This window comes from Prionailurus bengalensis, chromosome A1, assembly GCF_016509475.1.
Source record: "Prionailurus bengalensis isolate Pbe53 chromosome A1, Fcat_Pben_1.1_paternal_pri, whole genome shotgun sequence".
Taxonomy (NCBI): Eukaryota; Metazoa; Chordata; class Mammalia; order Carnivora; family Felidae; genus Prionailurus; species Prionailurus bengalensis.
In genome coordinates, this window is record NC_057343.1 from 79,481,259 (window position 1) to 79,508,699 (window position 27,441).

General features: G+C 46.7%; 1 protein-coding gene across 1 annotated transcript in view; it reads left to right on the plus strand.

Annotated features, from left to right (window-relative positions):
• Positions 1-27,441, plus strand: part of MYO16 (myosin XVI) — a 609,750-nt gene that overhangs the window by 519,111 nt on the left and 63,198 nt on the right. The window contains 5 exon segments of the mRNA XM_043582911.1: positions 5,143-5,239; positions 10,464-10,710; positions 12,879-13,150; positions 23,878-24,567; positions 24,570-24,917. Coding sequence (XP_043438846.1) covers positions 5,143-5,239; positions 10,464-10,710; positions 12,879-13,150; positions 23,878-24,567; positions 24,570-24,917 — 1,654 coding nt within the window.

Here is a 27,441-nt window from a genome sequence, read left to right on the forward strand (position 1 = left end):
CTCCCACAGCCAACACCTCTAAAAACTCCCTGAGAACGGTAACAGTAATTGAAGCTTTCGAAGTCATCAATGACAATTGTGCTTAATCTTTGAAAATCTGTCACTTCAAAAAGAAAAAGAAAAAACCTAATGGTTTTCTAATAAAAATAGCAATGACTATAATTCACAGATGGTTTACTTTTACAGGAGTCAGAATGACATTAACATTTTAATCTCAGATCAGAACAGTCTGCGTCTGGGGAGCACACAGGGAAAGGGCTCTGTAGGAGAATGTTTTAACCTCTCTGTTTCTCTGGTTCTCTAAGAAACACCTTCTTTTAGGAGAATGTAACCAAAATTAAAAATGTAGGTGATCTGGACATTTGGTTGCATTCAAACGAAGCCTAATTTGTTGGATTTGGTGTAGCACACTAATGCGCTGATCACAGAGTAACTTTACGTGAACTTATTCCATAGAAAAAATAAAAAAGACCAACGCTTTTCTCCTAGTCAACATCATTAATAGACAATGAAGGTTTAGAACTCATGTGATCTTGTCTAGATTCTCCTGATTAAAAAAAAAAAAGAATCCTAGATGTATGTCCTACTAATTCTTAGCATCAGCGATAGCAGAGGACTTAATACTAAAATGTGTTATTCAAAACAGTTTCTGACAAAGAAATCCAAAATACTACTAAATGGCTAATTTCATTCTTTAAGGAGAGAAGAGGCATTTACTATAAACGTGACATCTCTAAAATACCAGCAAATTCAAACAAATACTAAAATACCAATGAGTGTCTCTAAATAATGCCAAACCACAAATAAATTACATGGTAAAAAATATATATATAGGAAAAAAGAGAGAAAGAAAGGAAAAAATAAAGGATGGGAGGAAGGGAAGAAAGAAAGAAGGGAAGGAAGGAGGGAAGGACAAGGAAGGAAGGAAGGAAGGAAGGAAGGAAAGGAAGGAAGGAAGGGCAGGTGGGCAGGTGGTCCCATTGGATATGTGTAAAGTGTACCCAAACAGCTGAAAGAAGAATTTTCTAGCCCATCTAAATGTGATGGTAGCACAGTACACAGCCACGTTCACAAGTCTTCAGCTCTGCCTTAGCGGGATACTTGTGATGTGAATTCAGCCTTCCGTCCTCGCCTCCTCCCACTGAACCGAAAGCACAGAAGCTTCCCTCACTTACAAAGCCCTTGGCTCTACCTCTGGAGAATTTTCATGGGCATAACTATACCCACTCACCAGGAGCTTTGGGGGCTGGACTGTCCTTCTGGCTCCCAGAGGAGCATCTGTCTGTCTAGCATTGCTCCTCTCACATGCCCCGTGCTCGCATTCCCGCCCAGTTCCTCCCTTGCCATCATCCCAATCCGTGGATCTCAACAAGGACTCCTTTTGTTATGCCTGGAGACATGCAGATCTGCCCTGTGAAGCACTCAGACCCCTCTTTAACTAGCCACTGTCGGGTCCTGGGACATCTCTAATACATTGAGAGAAAAGCCTACCGCATCCATATTTACTCCTCTTCTAATTTAGCCTCCTTGTGTGAACTGACACCTGGACATTCTTGAAAATACTCTGTTACAAGGATTCAGGTTTTTTTCACTTCCTTTGTCTCAGTGGAGGAACGGGGCCAGCTGACTCATTGCTCCCCAACCTTCTGTCTTACATCTACACCTTTTGTGGACTGCTTTCACCCCACTTTTCTTTTTCCCTTTATTCCCCCCCCCCATCATGTGTTCTGTCACCTACTGGCTTCCATGACTTATCTCCAGCTTACTCAATAACTTTGGGTCGGCTTCTGCCTTCATTGTCCATCATACCTTATTTTCATCCTTGAAGACATTATCATCCATTGCTATGACTCATCTTATACCAAGACTTCACAATTCCTTATGTTCTGTTTCTAATCTGAATCTAACCCTCCCCACATCCTTACCACTTGTGAAGTTCAAGAATATATCTTCATATTCTTCAGGAGATTAAATATATGTGCATAATGGCAAATATGCAATGCAATATAATAAGAGAAACAAAGAATCATCTGTAGGATATTATGGGAATGCAAATGGAAGTCATCAAAGCCCTACTAGAAGTGGATGCATGGATATCAAAATGGAGGTGGGGTTTGATTTCAGTCGTGAAGGATAAGTAAGAGTTGGCCAACAGACCCCCAACAAATCCAAATTGTTGATGACCTTATATTGCCCCACTTCACCAGGGACCTCCCAAAGCCAAGTCTGACAACCCATTCTCCAGACAGTTTTAAGAAGGAACTTTATACATTTCTAATACAATCTGAAAAATTATTTTTATGAGGGGCACCTGGGTGGCTCAGTCGGTTAAGCATCCAACTTCAACTTAAGTCATGATCTCACAGTCCATGAGTTCGAGCCCCATGTCGGGCTCTGTGCTGACAGCTCGGAGCCTGGAGCCTGCTTCGGATTCTGTGTCTCCCTCTCTCTCTGTCCCTGCCCTGCTCATGCTCTGTCTCTCTCTGTCTCAAAAATAAATAAAAACATTTTTTAAAAATGTAAAAAATCTATTTTTATGCAATTTAGCTAGGAACCTCTGTAAATCTCCCAATGCATCCTCACTGTTCCTAGGAAAATGTCCAATTGTCCCTGGAAGACTCTTCATGAGGTGGCCACTGTTTACAATGCATGGCCTCTTCCTTTATCACCATAAATGCAGTTGTACCCCAAGATAGTTTTCTGACCCTTGCTGTTCACAGGAAAGGAACAGCTGGTTTTTCTGTCCCACATTCATCTTCTCCCACTATCCCTAGACACCCTGGAGAGTACCTGCCCATCCTTCAGGACTACATGGCTTAGATAACTTGGTTCTCATTGAATCCCACCTAATGCCATCTTGATCACTTCTTCTTCTTTGGTGTCCTTGGGACACAACTCTGTCATTTTTTCTTACTTCTGATCTTCCCCAAAAGCTTCGCTGTGAGCCCCTTGAGGAGACCATCCTCCTTTGCCCCCCTCCTCCAATCTAGCAGAAATCTTAAAATAAACCTCCTTTGGTGTTTTGAATGGCTGTTAGAAATGTCACTATAAGAGATCTTTGTCATCCCACCCAACTCCCTTCCTGTCCAGCCAGGGTCTCCTTTTAGTTAAGAGAGTGGAATCCAGTTCTCTTAATTCCATTCCATAGGTCTTTTGCCCATGTTGAACCCCCCACCACCATAAATTAGTTCCCCCAGTGATCATTACTGACTCCTCCCCCCATTGCGTAGCATTGCAGGCTATCAGTCTTTTGGAGTTTCATTCGGGGACCCAAGTTTGCATGAATTTTGCCTTTGGGATGAAGTTTCCCACAATGAGTTGCATACCGCAGTCAGCGCTGAACGGAAAGCTGCCATACTCCCTCCTTCCCAGTGCCTGTCTCACAGATTTGTTCCGCAGTGCCCACAGACAGTACCAACTGCTTTTCCTCTTGACTGCCAAAATAAGTCAGCAGTTGGGAAGGGGGAAAAAAAAAGATGATGAATTATGGAAAATAACTAGGGAGAGAGAATGGCAATACAATGGGGGGGGGGGGAAGTAACAACTCTCTGTAGCTCCCCACCCAGGTGACTCTCTCAGATTTCAACCAACTAAAAGAAAACTAAACAAAGAATAGCACCCAGTCAACCAGAAGCCTCTGAAACCAGACAGTAGTTGAGAACTTTCCCCATTGATCTGATAACCCCCCTGACCGCCACAATGCAAGATTCAGGCCCCAGTCTCTTGCACAACTGCGTGTTTCATTAAGACAACAGATCATGGCAAAGGGGACAGCTAGATGGAAGGATGGGGGGGGGGGGCGGGTGACAACATCTGTTTGGAATAACTCCGTTTCCATATGAAAAGCTTCGCAAACCACCTCTGGCCAAGCGTTCTGGAGACAAGTCTGACCTATAAACCCTTCCAGTACCTAATGGTGTGTGCATACGTGCAAGCCTCGGGTGTCATTGTGATGTATGCTGGGGCTGGAGGGTGTTAGCATTTTAATGTCCCCAGCTCATGCTTGGGAGCACACGTGTTAGTCTTCTCATCGCGCCGGTATTTGTCTCCAGTGCTGAGAATGTGATTATGAACATATCACAAGGTTTGCCTAAGCGGTGTTTTTGTCTTAATCTAGCAGAAGATCCCCTCCAAGCTTCTGCGGCATTTCATGTTAGCCCTTACTAGGCTCTTCTGCAATTATTCACACCTGCTTCCCCTAAGAGGCTGTGGGAATTTACGTCGTGAAGGGATTCCTCACACCTACCGCAATTCTGCGAATTTGTAGAAAACACGCACAACACACAAGAAGATGTCTTTAAAAATGGATGGATGTGGTTGATTGTTCTGTGGTTTTAAAGACTTTTCTCTGACAGCTGCCTTCCTCCATCGCAGCGCATCCAGACCAGCTTGCAGACCGCTAAGGCTTTTGTAGAAGCCGACTTGGCGACACTCTTTTTCAAAGCTCTGGCGAGAAGTGTTCGTTGTGTTACTGTTCACACGATCACCTAGAAGATCCTTGCCAATCGATGGCTTTGTGGAGACTTTTACCTTTGTGCTACATCTCTACAACCGTGGTCATCTACACATCCACTTTATAATCACATAGGGGGTGGTGGAAACAAAGAGTGGCAACAATTCTGTATGTCAGTGTTACGGGGTTTTGGGGTTTTTTTGTTTGTTTTTTGGGTTTGTTTTGTTTTGTTTTGGTCTTTTTGTTTCATTGTTTTCCTTTTTCACAGACTCAACCTGCTTTGAGTTGAAAAAGGAAAATAATCGTAAAGGGAGGACAAGGCTCTGACTCTGTGAACTGAGCGTTCATCGACCATTGACAGGAACGGTCTTCTCTCCTGCTGGAACCGAGGCCAGTGTTTCTCACAGGCACCGCGTGGGGCAGCCGTCCCAACTGCAGTGTGCGGCCATTGGGAAACATTAGGGACCCTGTGTGCACACAGCAAACACACTTATTAAAATAAAACCTTTGGGATTGCGAGTGAATGCAATCGCATTTAAAAAAAAAATTAAGGAAGATGTACTGGCATTAATTTTGTTAGCTTTGTTCCTTCTAATCCTCTCCTGGAAAAATCTCTTGCCTGACTGTTTTCCATCATTATTTTTGGCATCTTCATGCTGTTTAATGTCTCCCTGCTGTTTGTGTTTCAGATGGGAGTCCGAAAAGTGTTTCTAAAATACTGGCACGCCGGCCAGCTCAATGATTTGTGCCTACAGCTGCAGAGGAAAATTATAACCTGCCAAAAAGGTAACAATTACACACTAACCTTTCTGAATGTCTTTGAGTCATGAGATACAAAATCACTTAGTGCGCCTCGAGTTAAACGTCGGTGGGATCCACACGGGATCCCCTTCCGTGACACTGTGCGTGGGCAGTTTCGAGGAGCCGGGCAAACAGTCAGGCTCAGGCAGCTCTCTACCAGCACTTGTATGCACTGCACATACTTTATGTGGTGGTCATTTCATCTGAAATCTTACAGCAAATTTTCACCTCGATCGGAATTTGGAAGAGAGAGTGTTCATTTCTTGCAATTTACATGTCCGCCCCCTGGCAAATATTCATGCTTGTTGATCTGTTCAAAAAGCACAGGACAGGAAGATGTACCTCTGAATCCACACTGGGATCCCCCGTGTGGCACTTAGGTGCAGATATGAGGCAGAGTCCTAGCTCATTTCCATCAGCACCACTGGTATATGCTGCTGGAGTTTGGAGGACCAGAACAGACAAATTCACCAAACCACATTTTACATAATTCTACATATGCCTTGGTGAAATCCCTGACACTTAGCTTCCTTTAGGAAGTGACAAGGATATTGGAGTGTTACCTTTGATGGCAGACAGCATCGTTTTAGCTTTAGGGGAGATTCCATGTAGAATTTTGTACCTATAGGGGCGCTTGGGTGGCCGACTGGGTTGAGCGTCCAACTTTTGATCTCGGCCCAGGTCGTGATCTCATGAGTTCGTGAGTTCAAGCTCTGCGCTGACGGTTCAGAGTCTGCTTGGAATTCTGTCTCTCCTGCTCTCTGCCCCCCTCTTGTGCTCGCTCTCTCTCCCTCTCCCTCAAAACAAACAAATAAATTTAATTTTAAAAACTTAAAAGATTTTTTTTCCTATAAAAACCCAAGTGACCATTGAAAATGGGTACATTGGAAAAATCTTCACTATGCTTCCCATAAAACATATGTACTTACTAGATACTAGTTTTTAATTTGCTTAATGATTATATTATACTATATATCATGACTAAATATTTAAAGAAAGGCTGAAGAAGGAGAAATGACATGCTAGCTTTTGGTGGACCTGCTGACATGAGCTTGGCTGTCTGCTATCTTTGGAAATGTCCAGCACAAGCATAACTCAGTCCGAAACTGGTTTTATTCTGTCCGAGCCTCTGTCCATGGAGCCCCTGCTTGAAATCTCCAAGGGGTCCCATCATTTTCTGATGAGAAAAAGCCCTGCCACACGCTGGTGCCCTGAACTATCAGAGTTTGGCAGGTCGAGTGCAAGTAACGTTCGAAGCTCAGAATTCCCTTCCAGGTGAAACCATCCCTCTTGGCCAGCTCAGGCCCCACAGGTGGGGTGTGGGCATGGCTCTCAGCCTGTCCGGGCAGGTGTGTGTGGACCCTTGGGGCTGGCGACAGAGAGGGAAGAGTGAGGGGACGGGGCTGCTCTTCTGTCGGAGCGGCACCTGTGCGGTCCGGCACAGGGTCTCTCTGGAAGGGCTGCAGGCGTTGAAAGGCTGTTGGAGCCCAGGGGAGCATCTCAGCACTCCTGTGCACTGCCTCCCTGAGAAGTGACATGAGCTCCCCTCGGGACAGTCACCTGTAATTCTCCCTCAGCCCCAGTCACCACAGACAGTGCTTTAAAACAAGCCTCTCTAGACGACTCCAAGCAGGCATCTCTTTCTTGACAAGCAGGCTGGTGCTTGAGAAACACAGGCTGGGACCCCGACAGGTACGTCCCCTCCCAGCAGAGCCATTAGGCAGTCAGTGCCTGCCAGCACCCACGTCAGGCCCACGGCCCCCGTGTCCTCCAAACTGCAGGGTCGAGTGGCTGGTTCTCTGTGTGGTCTCCCGAAGCCACTTTCACCAGCCTGGAGGTCAGCCAAGCGGCGTGGGGAGCCCCAGGTGACGGAGGCAGACCCTCCCCCCAGCTCTGGGCAAGTCTGGCTCCTCTCTGGGTTATGACAGTCTGGTCATCCTTTATCCGTGTAGGGAAAGGCCGGGGCCCCAGGCCAGTGAGCCCCACATGGCCACCTGCCGGGCGATCTGAGCCCCTGCCGCGTCAGCATCACCTGCGAGCCGGTTAGAAATGCAGAGGCTAGGGCTCCCACCACCTTGAGAATCGGAATCTGCATTTGCAGCCTCAGCTAGAACCGGGCTGGGAGGCCCCATGGACCAGACCAGTGCCCTAATACCTGAGCTGTGGAGTCATTGGAGGTCCCTATGCTGGCATGGTATTCGTCCATAGAGCAGGGTCTCAGATTCTCCTGGAAAGTTTCCTACATCACAATTAGAAGAACACGCATCTTCCTCCATCAGGGATGCTCACTAGAAAGGTCTCCTGTATTTAACGGCAAAGATTAAGCTGACCCCCCCTGACCCAAAACTGAAGAAACAAGCAGAAATCTAGACACTCCTTCACCTTTAAGGATCAAAATTGAGACAGGTCTTTAAAAAAAATGGCACCAAGATAAAAACTGTAATTCCAGATTACATAAATGAATTAATGGATATAAAAGCAGCTTTAAAATTACAGGCTCTTAAATGCAAAGCATTAATTATTGATTTTTACTTTTACATCTCTTGGAACAGCCCCTTCCATACTTTTTGCTAGTGTGAAATTTACTCGAAATGTATGTAATTTAGAGTTATTTCCAGTTTTTCAAGCGTTCTCATTTTTCTTTTGTAAATGTTGCGGGGGGGGGGTTGTTGGGGAGAAAGCTGTAATGTTAATCATTTTAATATTAAATTATTCCTCATGGAAGCTTCTTTTGGACCCTCTGTGTTCCTTCTGTCCTGGAGGAAAGCTGTCTGTGAAGATCTCCATGCTGTTAAGTGTATAGAAAAGCAGTCTTTTAAATTGTCAGCAAGAGGACCAATATTGATTTGTGGCAAATTCATTTTTCCTAGTTGCCTCTTATTAAAGACACCAATTTTGAGCAACTGTTATATCATGTTTAAAGGGTTTTTAAAGGCCACCAGTATGAAGTGTGAGAACATGGTGTCCCCCGGAGGCAGAGTGATAGACCCCCGGTGAATGTGCGTGCAGAGAATAGTGCTGCTGTTCCCTGGGGCAGAAGAAGTCTAGCCGAGCCACATTAATTCTTCCCTTTATTCCACAAGATTAAACATCTGGAATATACCCTCACCTTCACCCTTCGAAAGTCAATGTCTCAAATTGTTTTAATAGAACAGGAATGAGCGAGCAAACTGACCAGTTTGAATTCTTGTCCTTCTCTCTCTCAAACGTGCCCGTCGCGTGGTTAACACTTGTGCATTTCATAATCCTGAAAGTCTGATAGTACCTTTTATGGCTTAATATTATTCCCCTTTAGATTAGTTCAGAATGACTGTTTTGCACTTAATACAACTGCATTCGAGAGTAGGTAAACATTTAGTATTGCCATTTGGGGGAGAAAAAAAAGCCTTAAGCATTTTACTTTTATTTAATGTTTATTTATTTTTGAGAGAAAGAGAGTGCAAGCAGGGGAGAAGCAGAGAGAGTGGGAGACATGGAATCAGAAGCAGGCTCCAGGCTCTGAACTGTAGGTGCAGAGCCCAATTCAGGGCTCAAACTCACAGACTGTGAGATCATGACCTGAGCTGAAGTCAGACACTTAGCCACCTGAGCCACCCAGGAGCCCTAGCTTAAGCACTTTGGATGTCTGCTCATTATTTGCCTCTGCAGCTATAATTGTGGAAAGTCGTGTCCAGCTTTCCTTCCACCTTCGAATCAAGTAAAGGTATCAAAATGAGTATCATAAAAAACCCACACATTTATTCTTCTATGGCCAGGGAATACTTTAAAACACTTCATGTTTTACGGCCTTCCCCACTCCCGACATGCACTATAAAGAAAAATAAAGCATCTTTGTTACATACATTGGTTTTCCCTTGAAATTATACATCTTAGAATTCAAGCAGCTCCTTCTAACCGTAGAAACTTAGAATTGGAAGGGACAGCGTCCTGAGGTCACAAGGCCCACACAGGAATCCCTGCACCTGTCCACAGCATCCAGGGGAAGGGGTCATCTAAATCCTCCCAAGCACACGGGCTCCCTCTCTCACGAGACGCCCTTCTCCATTTACACCCTGTGCCCATTGCTAGAACGCACCTTCTCACATGAATCACAAACATGCTTCGCTATGACTCCTCCGTTGGGGCTCTGCTCTCTGGAGAGCTAAGGCAACGTCTGTATGGTCAAAGGGAGAGGAGTGAGTTTGTCACGTAAGCACGGAGAGCTGAACCCTGGCTCTCCCGTTCATTGGTTGTGTTTACCCAGAGAAGTTTTCTTGACTTCACTAAGCTCGCTCTTTGGGTGCAAAATGGACCTAATGGCGTATTAATTATCACCGGGGTTTGGCATTTGACGATGGAAGGTCTAACATATGAAAGTACCTTTAAAATGGTGGGCATGACTACCTTTATTTGCAAGTCTTACCATTAGTTAGTGACAGGCTGACGATTTCAAAGTATGTTCACCCACTTATTCCTCCCGGTTCTCACACATTTTTCTAGCTCCATATCCCCGGAAAGCAGAAAGGACATCCTAAATTTCTACACAATCTCTTTCCAGAGTCTTAAATGCAGACTCTGCATTTAAGTGAGAGAGGGAGCCCGTGTGTTTGGGAGGATTTAGATGACCCCTTCCCCTGGATGCTGTGGACAGGTGCAGGGATTCCCGTGTGGGCCCTGTGACCTTAGGATGCTGTCCCTTCCACTTCTAAGTTTCTACGGTTAGAAGGAACTGCTTGAATTCTAAGATCTATGATTTCAAGGGAAAACCAACGTCTTAAATGCAGTGTTAGCTTTTCTAGGAGTTTAATCACGGCCTGGTTAACACATCACGTGATATGTCAGAAGACTACTTCCATAAGCCTCAGACATTTCTGATATAATGGTCCTAAAATGGTCCAGTTGGAGCCCCACTGCAGAATTCTCTGGGGTTTGAACCTACTTCCTGCCCTCTGACTTTAGTCCAGTCCATCACGTCCAGCCTGTGTTAGGGAAAGAATTGTGGACGTGTCAGGACTCGAATTAAGGAATTTGCGTCTAGTGTTATCATTGCTGGGTTTCGATATCTTTTCAAATACGAGATTAGAATGTTTTGTGAACTCTTATTCTGAGTCAAACGGGTCTTATTTTATAGCTGCTCAAACATAAATGTGTTGTGACTTTTGTTTGTTGCACGTCTGGGGTTTCACTTCTGCTCCTCTGGCTGACCCCTGATTGTGTTCTTTTATGGAAGTTATAAGAGGATTTCTAGCACGCCAGCACTTGCTTCAGAAAAGGAGCATCAGACAGCGAGAGGTCACGTCCATCAACAGCTTCCTGCAGATCACAGAGGACATGGGGTTGAAGACCTACGATGCCCTGGTCATTCAGAACGCTTCCGACATTGCACGTGAAAATGACCGGCTCCGGAACGAAATGAAGGCTGCTCACCATCAAGAGAAGGCGGAAGCCAGAAACAAGCCAGAGGAAGGAGCCAAAAGGTAAAGGCAGATAGAATGCAACTTTAATTACCTTTGTAATTGATCCGTGGAGCCAAGAAAATTCCGATAGCCCTTCATGCAAAGTTCAGTCAAACATGACAGCGGTTACGGGAAGAAGAGAGGATACACGCACAGTTTGCTATCTGAAACCTCCTCGCGATCTAAAAGGGTCCCCTCTTGTGGTTTCTTTTCTTGCAATAGGTGCTATATGTGTTAGTTTTGCCAGAGGAAATAATCACCGCCTCCCCTATGATGCTTGTATCACTTACCATCTCAAGGCCAAAGTTTTAAGGCAGCTAACGTTTCTGTCTTAGCAAAAATATATAACTTGGTGCTTGGCATCTTTATCTAAGTCCATTTTTTTTTTAAATTTCTTTTTAACATTTACTCATTTTTGAGAGGCAGAGAGAAACACAGCGTGAGTGGGGGAGGGGCAGAGAGAGACGGAGACACAGAATCCGAAGCAGGTTCCAGGCCCTGAGCTGTCAGCACAGAGCCTGATGCAGGGCTTGAACTCATGGACTTCGAGACTGTGAGATCATGACCTGAGCTCAAGTCGGACGCTTAACCGACTGAGCCACCCAGGTGCCCCTATACAAGTCTTATGTTTATAAGGGTGACTCGTAGAAACTTCTGGAAATCTGACCCCCCAAATGGGCATAATGGTATATTCTGTTTTCTGAAAGCAGAAAAGTAGTGAAATCAATGGTTGTATGTATTATATTGCCCTTAGTAATCTGTCACATTTTCTTCGCCAATACGGAAGGCTTGGGGGAAAGCTTTTGATTTTAAAGTTCACTTCGGATGCTGAGCTCGAAATAGAAATGTGGAGGCAACCTGGTCCTCCTCCAGTTTGTCACTCTTGCCTGTCTGTGAATGACGAGGACACTCGTGGCCCTCAGTCGCCCTCCCTGGGAGGGCAGGGACCTGGGTCCTAACTCGCCGTCGGGCAGATGTTTGTTTTTCTGCAGGAACTTGGCGCTATCTGGTTGTTTCCCGTCGAAAACGACTCCCCTTCGTCTTCAATGCCTATGTCAAATGATTTTTTATTAAAGATGAAATGGTGATGTGTCTCTCGCTAATTAGCTTCAAATATCTCAGTGATTAAATACTGAAAAAAATTCCCTTTGTACAGAAAACTGTAATTAAACATTACAGGGAAAACAAATTATTCACTGAGTGCCACTGAGTGCTAGCTTTCATCTTCAGCTAGTTCATTTTCTACATGGGTGTCTGGCTCTGCCTTGTGGTAGATCCCAGCCCGGCTGGTGCTCTGCCACACAAAGATATAATTACAAGAACAAATGCTCGGAGACTCCTTGTAAAATGAATGCATTGACATCTCACTAGTACATGATTACATTGACATGTGAAGCCAGAAGGAATTTTTTTTTTTTTAGACCAGATAACTATTCATTTCATCTGACTCCCAGAATAATATTTATTATTTTCACGGCAGGCACTAAACCGCCACCCCAATTTCCCAATTTGATTACGTGTTCATTCGCCTGATGTAAAATTAAGGGAAGAAGGAATTTTTTTTTCTCTTGAGTTACTGGATCCCAGCGGCGGTTCGCTTGGCATTGGACAACCAGATGAAGTAACAGAACAAAAATAATAATTCTGCGCATAATGAAATGATTTGTTCACGGAGTTTACATGAGGGGAGAAGAAGGAAGGGGAGAGAGGGCGCGCGAGAGGAATGTAAACTTTTGACAGTTTTAAGTCAAGTATCTGCTTTTTGCCCACGGGCGATGATGAACTCCTTGCATTTGATGCATCAGTAACTCTCTATTAAGATGGATATTATCATCCCCGAAATTATCATTCAGATTGAAATTCTGGTTTTCTGACTTGCTTAATAATCAGAGTGTGAAAAATTCATTCAGGGAGTGCCTGATAGAAAACGGGGCGCTCCTTCAGAAGGGTTGCGTTTGTGTGAGATTTTGAAAAAGTCACCGTGATGCATCTCCCCCGTGCTCATTCATCATAGAGCTGGGGCCGGAAGGCTGGGCCACCCTCTCTGGATGCCGGGTTAACCAGAGTGCTACCCGTGAATCCTCCGGCCGCGGTGTGATTGTGTCTGCTTGAGCGGGTTCATTGTTACCATCTGAATAATGCATCTGGGCCCCTCTGGTGGGGTGCTGTTTGTGTGTTGTTCCCCCAAGAGCCGAAGACAAGGGTGGACCCAGGCATTTCCAGTACACCTCCATCCCGGTACCCATGGCGGTGGATGGCCTGATCCAGTCTCTGGCCGGCCCGTCCACCCGGTCTCCTTCCCTGCACTCGGTGTCCAGCCTGGATGACAGCAGTGGCCTCCCGTCGCCGCGGAAACAGCCTCCACCCAAGCCAAAGAGGGACCCCACCACGCGGCTGAGCGCCTCCTACGAGGCCGTGAGCGCCTGCCTATGGGCAGCAGCAAGGGAGTCGGCCAGTGAAGGTCAGTGGCGGAGAGGAGGGGAGTGCCTGTTTGGGGCCCCGATGTTCTGCCTTCCGGTGTCTGAGTGCCCACAGCAGTATCATTGCCCTAATATATTTTTAATAGAAATCCGTCCAGCTGTTGGCTTGCCAGCAGCTTCTTCATCATTAAATATAAATAATATGTATTCAGTTCTCTAAGCGTCTTAGGGAAAAGCCACTTAGATATCATTTCCTTACTTCCCGGCCCCACGTCAGCATCCTCGACGTCGGGGCTCTGACCGGAGTGTCTGTCCTAGTCTGCGTAGATGTTCACTGACCACAATCCTCAAAAAATTCATCAGGCTTCCCTATGACCACAATCTAATCAAAAATTAAGTCTGTTTTATCATGTGGAGAGTGAAACATTCAGGCAGAGGAGAATCCCACCACGGCAGAATTCAGTAGGCAGAACTTGGGGGGTCTAGCTGAGGGAAGTTTCTACGTTGGTGGCCTAGAAATATTTATGCAAAGAAAGGAGGAAGCCACGGTCTTTTCTCAGTGCAATCTCTCGTCGACTAGTTCATGGGCCTACTGTTGCCTGATGATTAATTTTTACAATAGTGAAGCATAGAGGCAGCACCCCTTGACAGAACAGGTACTAATTCCACAGAGTTTATGTATCACCTACCGAAAGTTAGGCCCGTCGTCGGCCCATGGGGATACGTAATAAAGGAAACAAACAATTATCTTTCCTTGTGGGGTTTACGTTCTAGCATGGGAAGACACATGCTCAGCGCAATAAACAAGTAAATAGATAAAGTCTGTTAGCAGATCACCGCTGCAGAGAAAAATAAACAGGGTAAGAGGTGATAGTGCCCGGGGTGGGGTGGGGTGTGAGATTCTGCATGAAATAGCGAGTTAGATTTCACTAAGAAGTATCACCTGAACACAGGATGGATCACAATTCCTTCTGTTAACAAATGAGCCCAGGATTCAAAGGCACAGCAAAACCACACGCTCATGTGTGGGAGCAGGTGGGTGACGCCATGGTGGGAAGACCGTGGGTCGGCGGCCACGAGCAATGAGAAGGCCCCAGTTATCTTCCCAGATGACTTTTTTTTTTTTCGGTCGCTTTAAGAAAGAATAGATCTTTAAGAGAATTTTTATTAAAGCCTAATCCCATTACTATTGTACTGTATGAGTCATGCCATGATCCTACGTAGGCGTCAGCGATGTGGGAGAAATTCCTAAGTCTGGGGAGAGGAGTGCAGGTGTGTTTCTCACGTCCATGTGGCAAGAACAGCCACAAAAGGTGAAAATAGCGCTCCAGAGGGCCTCAGGAGGTCAGGCTTCGGTGGATGCAGATGTGAGCGCAGACACGGTGTTAGAACAGGAGGTGAAGGGCCACTGGCCTCTGATGTAGCCCACGGGCTGGAAGTGGCTGTAGACTGAGCACATGGTGAACGCATTCCCTGGAAAAGGGGAACACATCCCGTTTCCGTCCTTACTTGGGGACCTCTGCGCAGGATTTACAGGGTGGAGCTGAAACAGGTATGCTGAGATGAGAAGAAGGATCCCTTTGGCTTTATTGGAAGAGGAAGATTAGCGCCCAACAAACTAACACTAACGAGACAAGGAGAAAGGGAAATAGACTAGGATAGCATCAGAAGTTCGAAGCAACACGAAACGAGGTTGAACACTGCCGTGTATGTGAGACGGCTCCCTGCCCAGATTCCAACACCGCACACAGGTTCTGTGACTCTGAGTAAGTCAGCTGCAGAGTAGTCTGTAACCTCTAGAAAGTTCTGTGCGTGCACATTACAAACCACTGCTCTGCGCTTCAGGGTCTGGAGTCGTCAGGTGCCCACCAGGCACATCGCCATGAAGGGTGAGAAAATGTTGGGGATGGGGTAAAAAAATGTCTATTAAAAAATGGTTACTCAAGAACCATAGGAGAGAAAAATATATAAAAAAGAAGATGACAGAATAAAAGATTAATGGAGAGGAAAGAGAAAGGCCACATGGTCAGCCTCTGAAATTCCTACTCCTGTGGGAGTCACCAGGCTCTTAAGTCTCACTTAAGAGATTGCAGGATTTTTATGTAAAACGTTAAGTCCTTGGATCCCAATTCCAGTGGGCATGTGACTAAGGCACTTGTCCGGGTCTCCCCCGCTGATCACATCCCCATGAACTGGCATTTTGGAGGCCACCCCCTAAGGCAGTGTTTTGATGGCTGTCACATTATTTGTCCCCTCTTACAAGATTCTTAAAGTGGACTTTATGACCGCCGCTCATCTCCTGCGGTTGAAGATGAACTCCTTTCATCGAACCTGCTGATTGGATTGGCCAGGTGTGCCGGCTGGTTTTTGTAGGATCAGGAGTCAGGGGCCAGTGCGGGGGCCCAGGCACCTGGGTCTCCAGTCCGTAACTGTAATGGTGGCCACACCCTCCAGAGATAAACCTGCCGCGCACAGGGGTTCTGGCCCCGTTTATGCATTTGTGACAGGAGCTGGAGGGGGCCAGTCCAGACGCCCCTAGCTCTTTGTGGCTCTTTCCATTTAAATTCAGTGAAATTTCAAACTCAGTTCCTCAGTCATGAGTCACACTGCACGGTGTGGATTCTCCCATCATCATAGAAACTTCTGTCAGACAGCATTGATTCCACGCGCCTCGTGTGTGTACCATGAGGACAACGCTGGGCTCTTTTGCACCTAATAATATGTCACAAAATCATCTTTCTGCAGAAGACAGGAAGGAACTCGGATTGCTATATAAAACGCTCTGTGAACCTTGGTTTCACAAGAAAAGGACCACAACTAGTCACGTTCTTACCCGAGTCATTCCTTTTGGCCTACCAAAAACTCGACAAGTCAGCTCAGAGGGTCCTTTGGTAAAGGGGAACTGCTGGAAAATGAGAGCCAAGAATCTTAGAGAAACGAATGATCAGGTTACATTCAAGCTTGTGCCCAGGCCTGTTCTTTTTTTTTTTTTTAATTTTTTTTTTTCAACGTTTATTTATTTTTGGGACAGAGAGAGACAGAGCATGAACGGGGGAGGGGCAGAGAGAGAGGGAGACACAGAATCGGAAACAGGCTCCAGGCTCCGAGCCATCAGCCCAGAGCCCGACGCGGGGCTCGAACTCCCGGACCGCGAGATCGTGACCTGGCTGAAGTCGGACGCTTAACCGACTGTGCCACCCAGGTGCCCCCCCAGGCCTGTTCTTATTAACACATGCCTCTCCTATAGGTTTGCCCCCAGTCACCACAGCCAATATACAGGGAGGCACTGGAGAGGGCTCACTTTTTTCACCACCTTTGTGCCTGGAAAGCATGAAGCAGTTTGATAAGCCCAGGAAATGTTGACACCTGTGCACAAGCTATTAGCAAGCTCGAGCCAACTATTTGCAAGTCAAGTTGACCTTGAGACAACGCAGTTTGGAGCTGCGTGGGTCCACTTATGCGTGGAATGTTTTTCCGTACAGTACAACCCTGAAAATGTATTTTCTCTTCCTTCTGATTTTCTTACTAACGTTTTTTTTTTTCACTTGTCTTTTAAGTAGTCATAATAGAGAAAAATGTTATTAGCTTACTTTAGGTGAAGGAAAACCATTAGGCTGAATTCTCAGATTATTTTATAACAAGAGGATAAGATTAACATTGGTATAAAATTCAAACTGCTTAGTAATGTTTCTTTTTCGCTAGCTTGCTTTATTGTAAGACATTTGCAAAATATGTGTTAGTCGAATGTTTATGTTATCAGTAAGGCGGCTGCAACAGTATGCTATTTAGGAGTAAAGTTTAGGGACAGTCAAAAGTTATATGCAGATTTTCAACTGCACGGGGGGTGGGGGGTGAGGGGGTGTGGTAGTCCTACCTGCCTGCATTGTTCAACTGTGCTATTTTTTAAAACCCTGGGGTTGTTCTTTGCAAACAGTAACTAGGAAGGAAAACAGCAGCCCATTCCTTAGAAATAATACCTTGAGGAATCCATAATTTTTAAAAGCAAATCCTGCCTAACTCCATTCTCAACAAGGCAACTTATATGCATAGATATAAGAGTTCATCTTTGACTTAACTTGGAAGTAACATTTTATCAATTTTCTTTTTTCACTATCTTGTTTACATCTTTATTCTAGAATAGCCCTTGGCACACATTAGGCACTGAATACGTACTCAGTGAACAATTTGATTCTTATTGATAAATCAAAATGAGCACAATTTGGCCAGGTTCAAATTTTACCCTTGGGATTTGTTGAATTCGGACTATCAGTGTATTTTTCACAGAAGCCCCTTGATTCTGTTTTGCTGTTCCATGAAATTTGACAGAAATCAGGTATTCCGTGAACGCCATCCTGAGAATATGTCACTGGATATAGAAGAACGGGATTGCGGATTTCACAATTTATGGACACATTTGTCCATTCAACACATAGTAATTCAGTATATTCCATGATCTGGCTCCCCCAGAGGGCCACAGAGACCAGTGGGGGAGATAAATGAACAAACAGATTATGAGATAGAGTAACAGCAAAAACAGCAGATGGTGTGGAGTGCGAAGCAAGGGGGCTGACCCTTGCTGGAGAGTGGGGAGGGGTCGGGAAGGGCCTTAAGTGGCATTACGCATGTGGGGTGCAGACCAATGGGTAAGATGGGTTAACGGCAAAGGTTACGGACTCCTCCCACTGAAAAAAAATGTTATAGCAAGGTCACAATATATCACGGCTCAGGGGAGGCCCCGTTTGTTTTTGTTTTTTGTTTTTTCCTTTTTCCAATTTGTAGCTGGTTGTAAATTGATGCTACATTCCCTCATGTATGCAGCTAGTCTGGACATCTTTTAGGTCCAAGGTCCCGTACTAAGCATTAAGTTTCCTCTGACCCTAGGCAAAATCACACTGGAAGGATTGGAATACAGTGGATATGTACACACACACAGAGGCAAATATTTTCTTGATGAACAAGCTTCTCGTTCATTTTTTCTCATAGATTAAATATGTAGGTCCTTGGCTTTCAGTGAGAATAGAGCCAAATAACTTGTGTCCTGGGCAAAATGGCAACTTAAAAGCCACCGACATGCCTTAGCAAACCCTCAAAGGGCAAGTATTCTGTCTACGATCATTCTTATCTCCTAACGGAACCTAAAAATGACATAAGTCCCTAGATCACTGCACAGTAGCTCAGATAAGAGTCAAGTTTGAGAATGCAGGGTTTAACACTTAAGCTACTGTTAGGACACCAGGATTTGCCCTACAGGTGTCCTTTGACCGTGAAATATTACTCCCTGACCGCATCTTGATGGAGTCACAGGTGTTTTCTCCATAGATCTTAAGACTAAACAATTGTTAAGAAAATTCTTTTTTTAAACAAAATTCTTAACAGAAATTCACTTTTCATAATCCTTACATCCATATTTGCAAACGAACTATTAGCAAGCCTTTGTGTGAACACGCGCGCGCACACACACACACACACACACAGCCATAAAATCAAATGAGACTTTAATACTCCAACTGTGGATTTCTAATTATAGTTTATGAAGACCAAAGCTTTCCAGGTCTCACCCCCAAAGAATCAAATTCAGTAGTTACGGGGTGGGGCGGGTAAATGCATTGTCTGCATTCTCAGTAAAGCACCCCAGGTCATCTGGTGCTGCCGAAGCCCAGCCTACACTCCACGGAAGCCGGCCGGTCACTCATGGTTAATTTCTGGTTGTGTAGCAAGTAAGAAGACGATGACCATAGAAGCTGGCCCTTACTCAGTGTCTATTAGGTGCTGGGCATTATTCTAAGCATCTTCAATCTTCACAGCTACCCAGTGGAGTGGCGCCATCACTGTGACCCTTTTGTGGTTGAGAACATTGAGTCGGGGAGCGGTGGTAATATAACCTGTCCCTTGTCACACATCCATGCTCTGGACCCAGGCAGTGGGGCCTTGGAGGCCAGCCTTTCTATTGCCTCCAAATAAGCCATGCTACTTCTATTTATAACAGTTTAATACAAAAACAAAATGAAACAAAAAAAAACCCAACATTCTATCTGCATCAAAAGCAAACCTTGAGGGAATGTATCAGTTATCTGTTGTTGTTTAACAGCTCATCCAAAACATAGGGATTTATATACAATGCAGTCATTTAATGCTAGTGCTTGGATTGTGGGTGTTCACTGGGCTCCTCTGGGTGGTTCTCAGTCAAGGTCCCTTGTGCAGCTGCAGGTCGTGGCTGGTGGCTGGAATCACCCGAAAGCCGGTCACTTGCACTTCTGGTGCCTCTGCCGTGTTAAGGACTAGGACTCCTTGGGCATCTCTGTCTCAAGATGGTCTCTCCACGTGGTGTGTGCAGCATGACGGCTTGAGGGTACCTGGATGTCATATGTAGAGAATCAGTGTGGCAAAGGCTCATAGGCTCCAGGAAGAGAGCACCAGGCAGCCCTGGTGGTCGTGCATCTCGTGTTCACCAGCTTCCACCTGTCAGGCAGTCCCGAGGGTGCATCCGGGTTGAAGAAGGAGAAACAGTCTCCGAGTCTTGATAGGACTAGAAACACTATTGTGGCCAATTTGGGGGAAATTCAGTTCCATTCCACCCACTGGACAAAACAATTCACACCCTTCCCGCATCTGAAATGCACTCACTCCTCCTCCAAACTCCCAAAAGCCTCATCCCCTCACCCCTACCAGGGCCAGACCCAAAGTCCCCACCTCATCCATCTCTGCCAGACCCTGGTGTCCTGGGCTCAGGGACAGCTGCTTAGCCAGGCAGCTCTTCCAGGATGCCCCCTTCTATCTGAAGACAGGTTCTCTATTCCTTACGGGGAGTACCTGGAGGGATGGGTGTGGATGCCCTTGACTGGAGCGGGGAGTTTGGGAGGCACGAGGCACTTCTGCATGACACCTGGGCATGTGATGTGCCTATAGAATTTAGTCCTATGCCTGGAAATGATTTTTTGTGACTCTTAGGTCCATGTTCTACAGTCTTGGCTCACCTTCGATTTATAATTCCTGATCCACAAGAGGCATCTTATTTGGGGCTCTCAGCCTGCTTTCTGCTCATAAAATTTTGAGGCACCAGAACTTTCCATTTTGTAACGCCTCTGCTCCTTTCAGTGCACGCTGATACAATTCCCTTAAAAGCTTTGTGAGTTTCTTATGAGTCGGTTTCTAATCCACTCCACTAGTGAAAAGCCACAGCCACTAACTTTTTTGAGACAATCTCTTCTCTACTCTGTGCTCTCTCCAGGAGTTCTGTGGGGCAAAGCTCTCAGTGTTCTTACAAGTCCTGTGGTCTTGCTGCTTTGGAAGGGTGCGTGAGGCCCTAATTTAAATCTTTCTGAGGTCTTAACAAAGGGTCACAAAGCCATGATCTTGGCCCCATGTTTGTTTTTCCTGGAAACGGCCCAGATTTCATCTCTGCTTGGAAGTTACTTCTTCACTTGGGAATTATTTGCCATCTGGACAGCCTGGCAGTGAAGAGCCATGTTATTTTCAAGCCCAGAAAGCCCTGGCTCCTTTATAGTTACTAGTTCTTTCTTTAGCTTATGTCTTTACTCTCACATTTTACTAGAGGAAGCTAGAATAATCCAGAAGGCAGCTTTCGCACTCTGCCTGCAGCCCTCCTTCGCTAGATCACCCACCTCCCAGAGCATGGTTTCTATTTTCCACACCACCACAGGTGACAGTGCTGCTGACCCTTCCGTGGTGGCATAAAAAGGGCTGTGCTTCCTCCAGGTTCCAGAATTTCTCCCTCCCCTTGAAGCCTCACCAAGAGCACTCTTAAGGATCACCATGCTTCTGCTAACATGCTCTTCAAGGATCCTCCAATTTTCCAAAGCCACTGGCACACTTTTCAAGTAATTTCATAGTAGCACCCTCCAGGTACCGATATCTACATTAGCTTTCTATTGCCATATAACAAACCTCTCCAAAATCCAGTGGCTTAAAATAACAAGCATGATGTTGTTCTCTCTCAGCAGCTGGCTGGGCTCAGCAAAGCCACCTCCTGGTTCTGCCACAGCTGTGGTGAGATGGTGGCTGGTGTGGAATCATCAGAAGACTCAGTTCACTAGATATTTCTGGTGTCTAGGCTGGGGAAACCCAGACAGCTGAGGGACCCAGCGGATGGGGTCCCGTGGTATTTCTTTCATCTCTGTGGCCTCTCCACACATGTGCTCCACAGCAGGGCTGCTCCAGGGTAGACAGATGTCATGCATAAAGATCAGGGCCCCCAAGATGTGTCCCAAGGGCGCAAGAGCCAGACAGAAGCTGTACTGCCCATGATCCAGCCTCACAAGGCAGGTGGCTTCCCCTTTGTCATAGTTTATTCATCAGGGGCAGGCAGTCACAGAGGCCCTCCTGGCTTCCAGGTTCTGGAAGAGCATGTGGGGTTGAAAATACCACTGAAGCCAGTTTTGGCAAATACAATCTGCCACAAATCCTTTAAATTATTCAAATCTTCGGAACGATTCTGTAATACTAATGTTAAAAATGTGTTTGGTTCATTAGCTTTCTAGAAGCTTATGAGCTGCTGTGTTTTAGCACATTGAAAGCCTTTGGAATAATGCTCACGAATTACGGAGTTACGCATGTTTGGTATTTTCTGCTCTTAAAAGTTGGCTGCTTTGGGGAACCCTGTATAATACTGGCTTACAAACATGTCCAGTGGGTTGGAAAATTAATTTTGTTCTTTTCCTTTCTCATTTCGATTCCCCCCCCCCCAATTTGGTCCATGATTACAGTGTGCCAGAGCACGAGCTGGCCACTTCACATACAATATCTCTCCTTTTTATTCCTCTGAGATAATTACTGACATCATCATTGTGTGTGTGACTCTACTGGGGCTTAGAGAGACTTGCCCATGACCTCCTTGAAGTTCACAGCTGGCACCTTGCCATCCCCCCCCCCCCCCCACACACACACGTACACACACATGCACGTGCGCACACACACACACAGTTCTCTGACCACTTATTGCGACCTGTTGTTCCTGGTCCTGGCATGTAGCACATTCCAACGTGTGAGCATATTTACTTGTCTGTTTCTACTGTTTGTGTTGTCTGCACCTCCCACCAGGGCAGAAGAAGGTAGGGAACATTTTGTCCGTGTTCACAAGTGTGTCTCAGTCAGTGCTGCTGGAATGCAGGACAAATTGAATGACTGCAGGAAGGAGAGAACACACCGGGACCTAAATCCACTGTCCATACGTGCATGTGACAGAAAACCTGGCTGCTTTGAACAGCTCAGGAACTCAGCAGAATTAGCTGTGCTTCTATGAAGGATTCCTTCAGGGGAATAAAAGACCACATTAACCAAATAGTTCAAGATTTTTGAGAACTTTTGCTATTTCAGCAACACTGTCCGCAGTTTTTTTTAAAATTAACATCTCGGTTTCCAGAGCCATTATAGTGAACAAGAACACGATTACAATGTATAGTAAAAATATGTTTTAAAAAGTTTTTTTGGGAAGTTTTTCGTTTCTTTTAGGTCTATTTATTTTTTCTGAGAGAGAGAGAGCGGGTGCACACACACATGCACGCATAAGCGGGGGAGGGGCAGAGAGGAGGGACAGAATCCCAAACAGGCTCCACGCCGTGAGTACAGAGGCAGATGTGAGCCTGGAACTCACAAACTGTGAGAACTCACAAATCTGAGGGAAGATCCAGACGGGTGCTGAACTGACTGAACCACCCAGGCACCCCTGGAATTTTTAAAAATTAGCCTTTAATAAATGTTGGGGTCATATTTAAATAGTTTTTCTTCTTCGTTCATTGTTTTTCTAAATATCTCCTGTTTCAACAAAAAGTTTCTGCCTCAGGGGGCGGGGCGCCTGGGTGGCTCAGTGGTTGGGCTTATGACTTGGGCTCAGGTCATGATCTCGCAGTTCGTGGGTTTGAGCCCCGTGTAGGGCTCTGTGCTGACAGCTCAGAGTCCGGAACCTGCTTTGGATTCTGTGTCTCCCTCTCTCTCTGCCCCTCTCCTGCTCATGCTGTCTCCCCTCACCCCTCAAAAATAAATGTTAAAAAATATTGAAATAATTTTAAAAAATAAGAAGTTTCCATCTTAGATGTTGTTTTTGTTTTTGTGTTTTTACCTTCTATTTTTTTTTAAGTGATCTCTAAGCCCAGCGTGGGGCCCAAACCCTGACCCCTGAGATCAAGAGGCCCAGGCTCTTCTTGAGCCAGCCCGGCACCCCCTTCCACTTAGAAGTTCCTAGTGAAATGTTGTATCTTGATTCCCGATAAATACGTGCTTCTGTTAAGGATTCAAATATACCAGTTAATTGTAAAACTCACCCTTGGCATCTTTTTTAGAAAGTCCTTTCTAAGAAAGTAATCTCCCCAGGACATGTTGGTGTTTTGTCGCCAGTATACCATTCACAAGGAGCCGAGGCCTTTCCTACAGGAAGCATCCATATGCCACTAACTAGCCAAGGTCCCTGCCGGCCCTGGGGAGGGTCGGTTCAGTCCATACTTACTTCACAGCTGTATCAAGCCCGAGGAGTGCAGGCAGAGTATGTTCCAGAAAGCAGATCTGAAAGGCCCTCCCCAGGGCTTCACCCTTCCCCTGTGCAGGTGGCTGACCATCCCGGGCCACCTCGCTGCCCACCTGACGCCTTCCTCAACCAGTACACTTGGCCTCCAGCTGCGGGGTCTGGATAGGTCTCCTCGCTGGGAGTCCAGGGCTCTGGAGGGCGGAGGGAGGCAGGCGGGGTGCTCGCGGTGGGACCCCGGGGCAAGGAGGGGGCCTGGCTGACACCTGCGTCCCTCTCCTGTGCCCCCTCCAGCTCTGACCCGGCCCAGGCCGCACAGCGACGACTACAGCACCATGAAGAAGATTCCTCCCCGCAAGCCCAAGCGCAGCCCCAACACCAAGCTCAGCGGCTCCTCCGAGGAGATCGCGGGCGCGCGGCGCAGAGGCGGCCCGAGGTGCGCGCTCGGGGTCCCCGCGCCCCCCGCGCCCCCCGCGCGCGCCCCGCCCGAGCCCGAGCCCGAGCCCGTGTACATCGAGATGCTGGGCCGCGCCGGCAGCCCTGAGCAGGCCGAGGCCGTGTACGAGGAGATGAAGTACTTCGCGCCCCCCGAGGCGTCTGCGTCGCCCCCAGCTCTGCCCAGTGACAGTCGGAACCCCGTCCCCGGGGAGGAGGGCGACGGGGGCTGCCCGGCCGCCGGGTCCTGCAGAGACGCGTGCGACATCCCGGCCCCTTTCCCCAACCTGCTCCCTCACCGCCCCCCGCTCCTGGTGTTCCCCCCGACCCCCGTCACCTGCTCCCCGGCATCCGACGAGTCGCCCTTGACGCCGCTGGAGGTGAAGAAGCTGCCGGTGCTGGAGACCAACCTCAAGTACCCCGTGCAAGCCGAAGGCTCTAGCCCGCTGTCCCCGCAGCACGCCAGGAACCCCAAGAGCGACGGGGATGGGCCCGCGTCCCCCGGCCCGCCCGCGCCCGGCGGCTCGCCCCCCACGCCGCCGCCTCCCCCGCGCCCCCGGCCCCCCGGCCGCCCACGCACTTCGCCTTCCCCCCGGAGCCCGTGGGCGCCGCGGCCCGAGCGACAGCCGTCCCAGACGCGCCCAGGGCGCACCAGCCGCCCCACTCTGCGCCCGCGGGGGGCGCGTGCAGCTCTCTCCCCAAGGCCCCCTACTCCCCCGGGAGGGCCGCCAGGCCCGAGCACCGCAAAGCCAGCGCCAGCCCGTCCTCCCCGGTGCCCTACAGCCCCCCGAACTGCAGAGCCCTCAGCAGCCCCCTGGACGAGCTGACCAGCCTCTTCAACTCCGGAAGGAGCTTGCTACGCAAGTCGGCGGCTGGGAGGAGAATCAGGGACCCCGAAGGTAGGCGGAGAGGAGAATCGGGGACCCCGGAGGTAGGCGGGGAGGAGAATCGGGGACCCCGGAGGTAGGCGGAGAGGAACCCGCAGGGAGGAGAATCGGGGACCCCGAAGGCAGGCAAAAGAGGAACCCGTGCCGGGGTGCGTAGCACACGGGTGTGCATCTCCGCCTCGGGGTCCGCGTGCCTGCACACGCGCACATCCTTGTCTGTTGCTTAAACACGGCTTCGGGGGACCGAGTGGCCATTCCGAGCAGATGCCCACTTAAAAACATTTTGTGCAGCCAATGTGGTCAAGGGGGTAAGAATATTTCCATTCTGCACATAAAGCCTTGTGATATGAAAATACATAGTGCCAAAACTGGGCTCAGCAAAGTCTAGTGACTTCAAGGTGTTAGAGCAAGACTGAGCTTGAGCTGGTGCTCTTTTCTCTAATAATATGCTGCATGATAACCCGGAAGTGGTATTTTTGTAGCATCACATTGCCGATTCCCGCTGCATTCACAGCTCACCACGAGTGCCCGAGTGTCCTGGGCGGAGGTGACTCCACGTGACCACCTGTCCATTCACAACCTTAGACTGCATACTGCTCACCTGTGTATTGCTTCAGATGAATCATTTTTCTTCGGTTCGAGTACCACCCCAGGGACATCTTAACGCGGTTCTGTTAACACCTGTATCTTCTCATTGAGTAACTCAGCCTAGAGGGGGGTTTGCACTGACCATCCATGCACTCTGGCGGGCACAACACCTGACCTGAGCCCAAGTCGAAAGTTGGATGTTTAAAGGACTGAGCCACCCAGGCCCCCCTCCCCCCGAGGAACAGATCTCATAATAATCGCAACTAATGTATTCATCTTCCAAAAAACATTCTAAGGCTTTTATACAAAACCAAAATATTTCCCAATGTGTTGTATCTTAAGGAAGAAATACGTTCATATCTTCTGTCTAAGGAAGTTGTAACAGGTCCCTTTTGTCATAATGCCATCGATACCCACCCCTCCAGGTAAATGGCAAACCATTAACATCCTAGCTTTACAGACTGAGATGGGAAACTTCAAGGTGAAGAGGTTAAATGCCTTCTTCGGGTCAAGTGGTAGGAGTGGGAATAAAATATTGACATTTTATGGACACGCGAACCTGCTGTGTCTCCAAAAGAAAATATATAAACATGTTAGCTTTCATCATTTGATTAGGAAAATTACTTTTCTGTTCAGGAATATTACAAAAACTCTAAAATATTTAGAAAGCAATCTGAGTAAGTGACAAGTAGATCAAGGTAGGAATACTTAGCAAATGACTCAATAAGTTACTCCCTCTTCATTTTTCAAAAAAAATATGCAAATTGTTTTGCTAACAATTTAAGGATAGGCCCATTAAAAAATGAAATTATCCTTGTAGGTAGAGGAATGTTTGAATTTCATGAGTCATATATTGTATTCGAAGGAACAAAATGGAATCTAAGAGCAAAGCATTAAAGGAACAAATTAATATTTGCTTTTAGAACTAAAAGTTAATTAAAACCACATACAGCTCATTTTACTGGAGTTAGGAATTGGGTGAATTCTTCTTGACTTGATTGACAAAAGTGAAGTGAATGGATTTCTAGACAGAATTGGTCTTCTGGAAATCTCTGAGCTGAGGACTCAGCATAGTGAGAGGTATAGTGAGGCCTCCAGCGTGGTGTGTGAATTTGCTAATTACATTTCCCTGCGGTGGCATGAACCAGTATTTGAGAACACATATCAAAACCTCAAGTATGGGGCACCTGGGTGGCTCAGTCGGTTAAGCGTCCAACTTCAGCTCAAGTCATGATCTCACGGCTTGTGGGTTTGAGCCCCACGTCAGCCTCTGTGCTGACAGCTCGGAACCTGGAGCCTGCTTTGGATTCTGTGGTCTCCCTCTCTCAAAAAGAAATAAAAGCATTAAAAAAAATTCAAAAACCCTCAAGTACAACACTGTTAGTGCAAGCCTAAAGTTACAAAATATCTATTTTTCTACCGTGCGCTTTTACAAAACACTCTTAATTTGAAAAAAAAAATAGCTTGAGCCATTTACGACTTTCTCATAAACACATGAATTGGCAGCTTCTGTGCAAACACCATAGTTTTCATAACCGAAAATTTAGCAATATGAGATCAGGTCATCCCCTCACACCAGATTCCAGGAGTTCCACCTACAACGGTTGAGAACTGGGTAGTTCTTGATGGTCTGTGATGTGGGAAATAGCTTGGCACGTTTGCATGGCATGTCCTCATGGGATCTTACAGGTTATTCTTGCAGAATAAAAGAGACAAAAGATAAGATGCGGAAGAGAAAAGTTTTTCGTGCTGGCACTAATCACTAGAGCTGCTACGTGATGATTAAGGTTTACACAATTTGATCCTGAAGTCAGTAATCCATTTTCTTCTGAATGAATTGAATGGCTGTTATTAATGATTTACTATAGTCTTGGGACTTCTTCCCTTTAAGGTTTTAAATCTTTTCCTTTACCCTCTTTATATTTAAAGATATCCGTATTTTCACCTG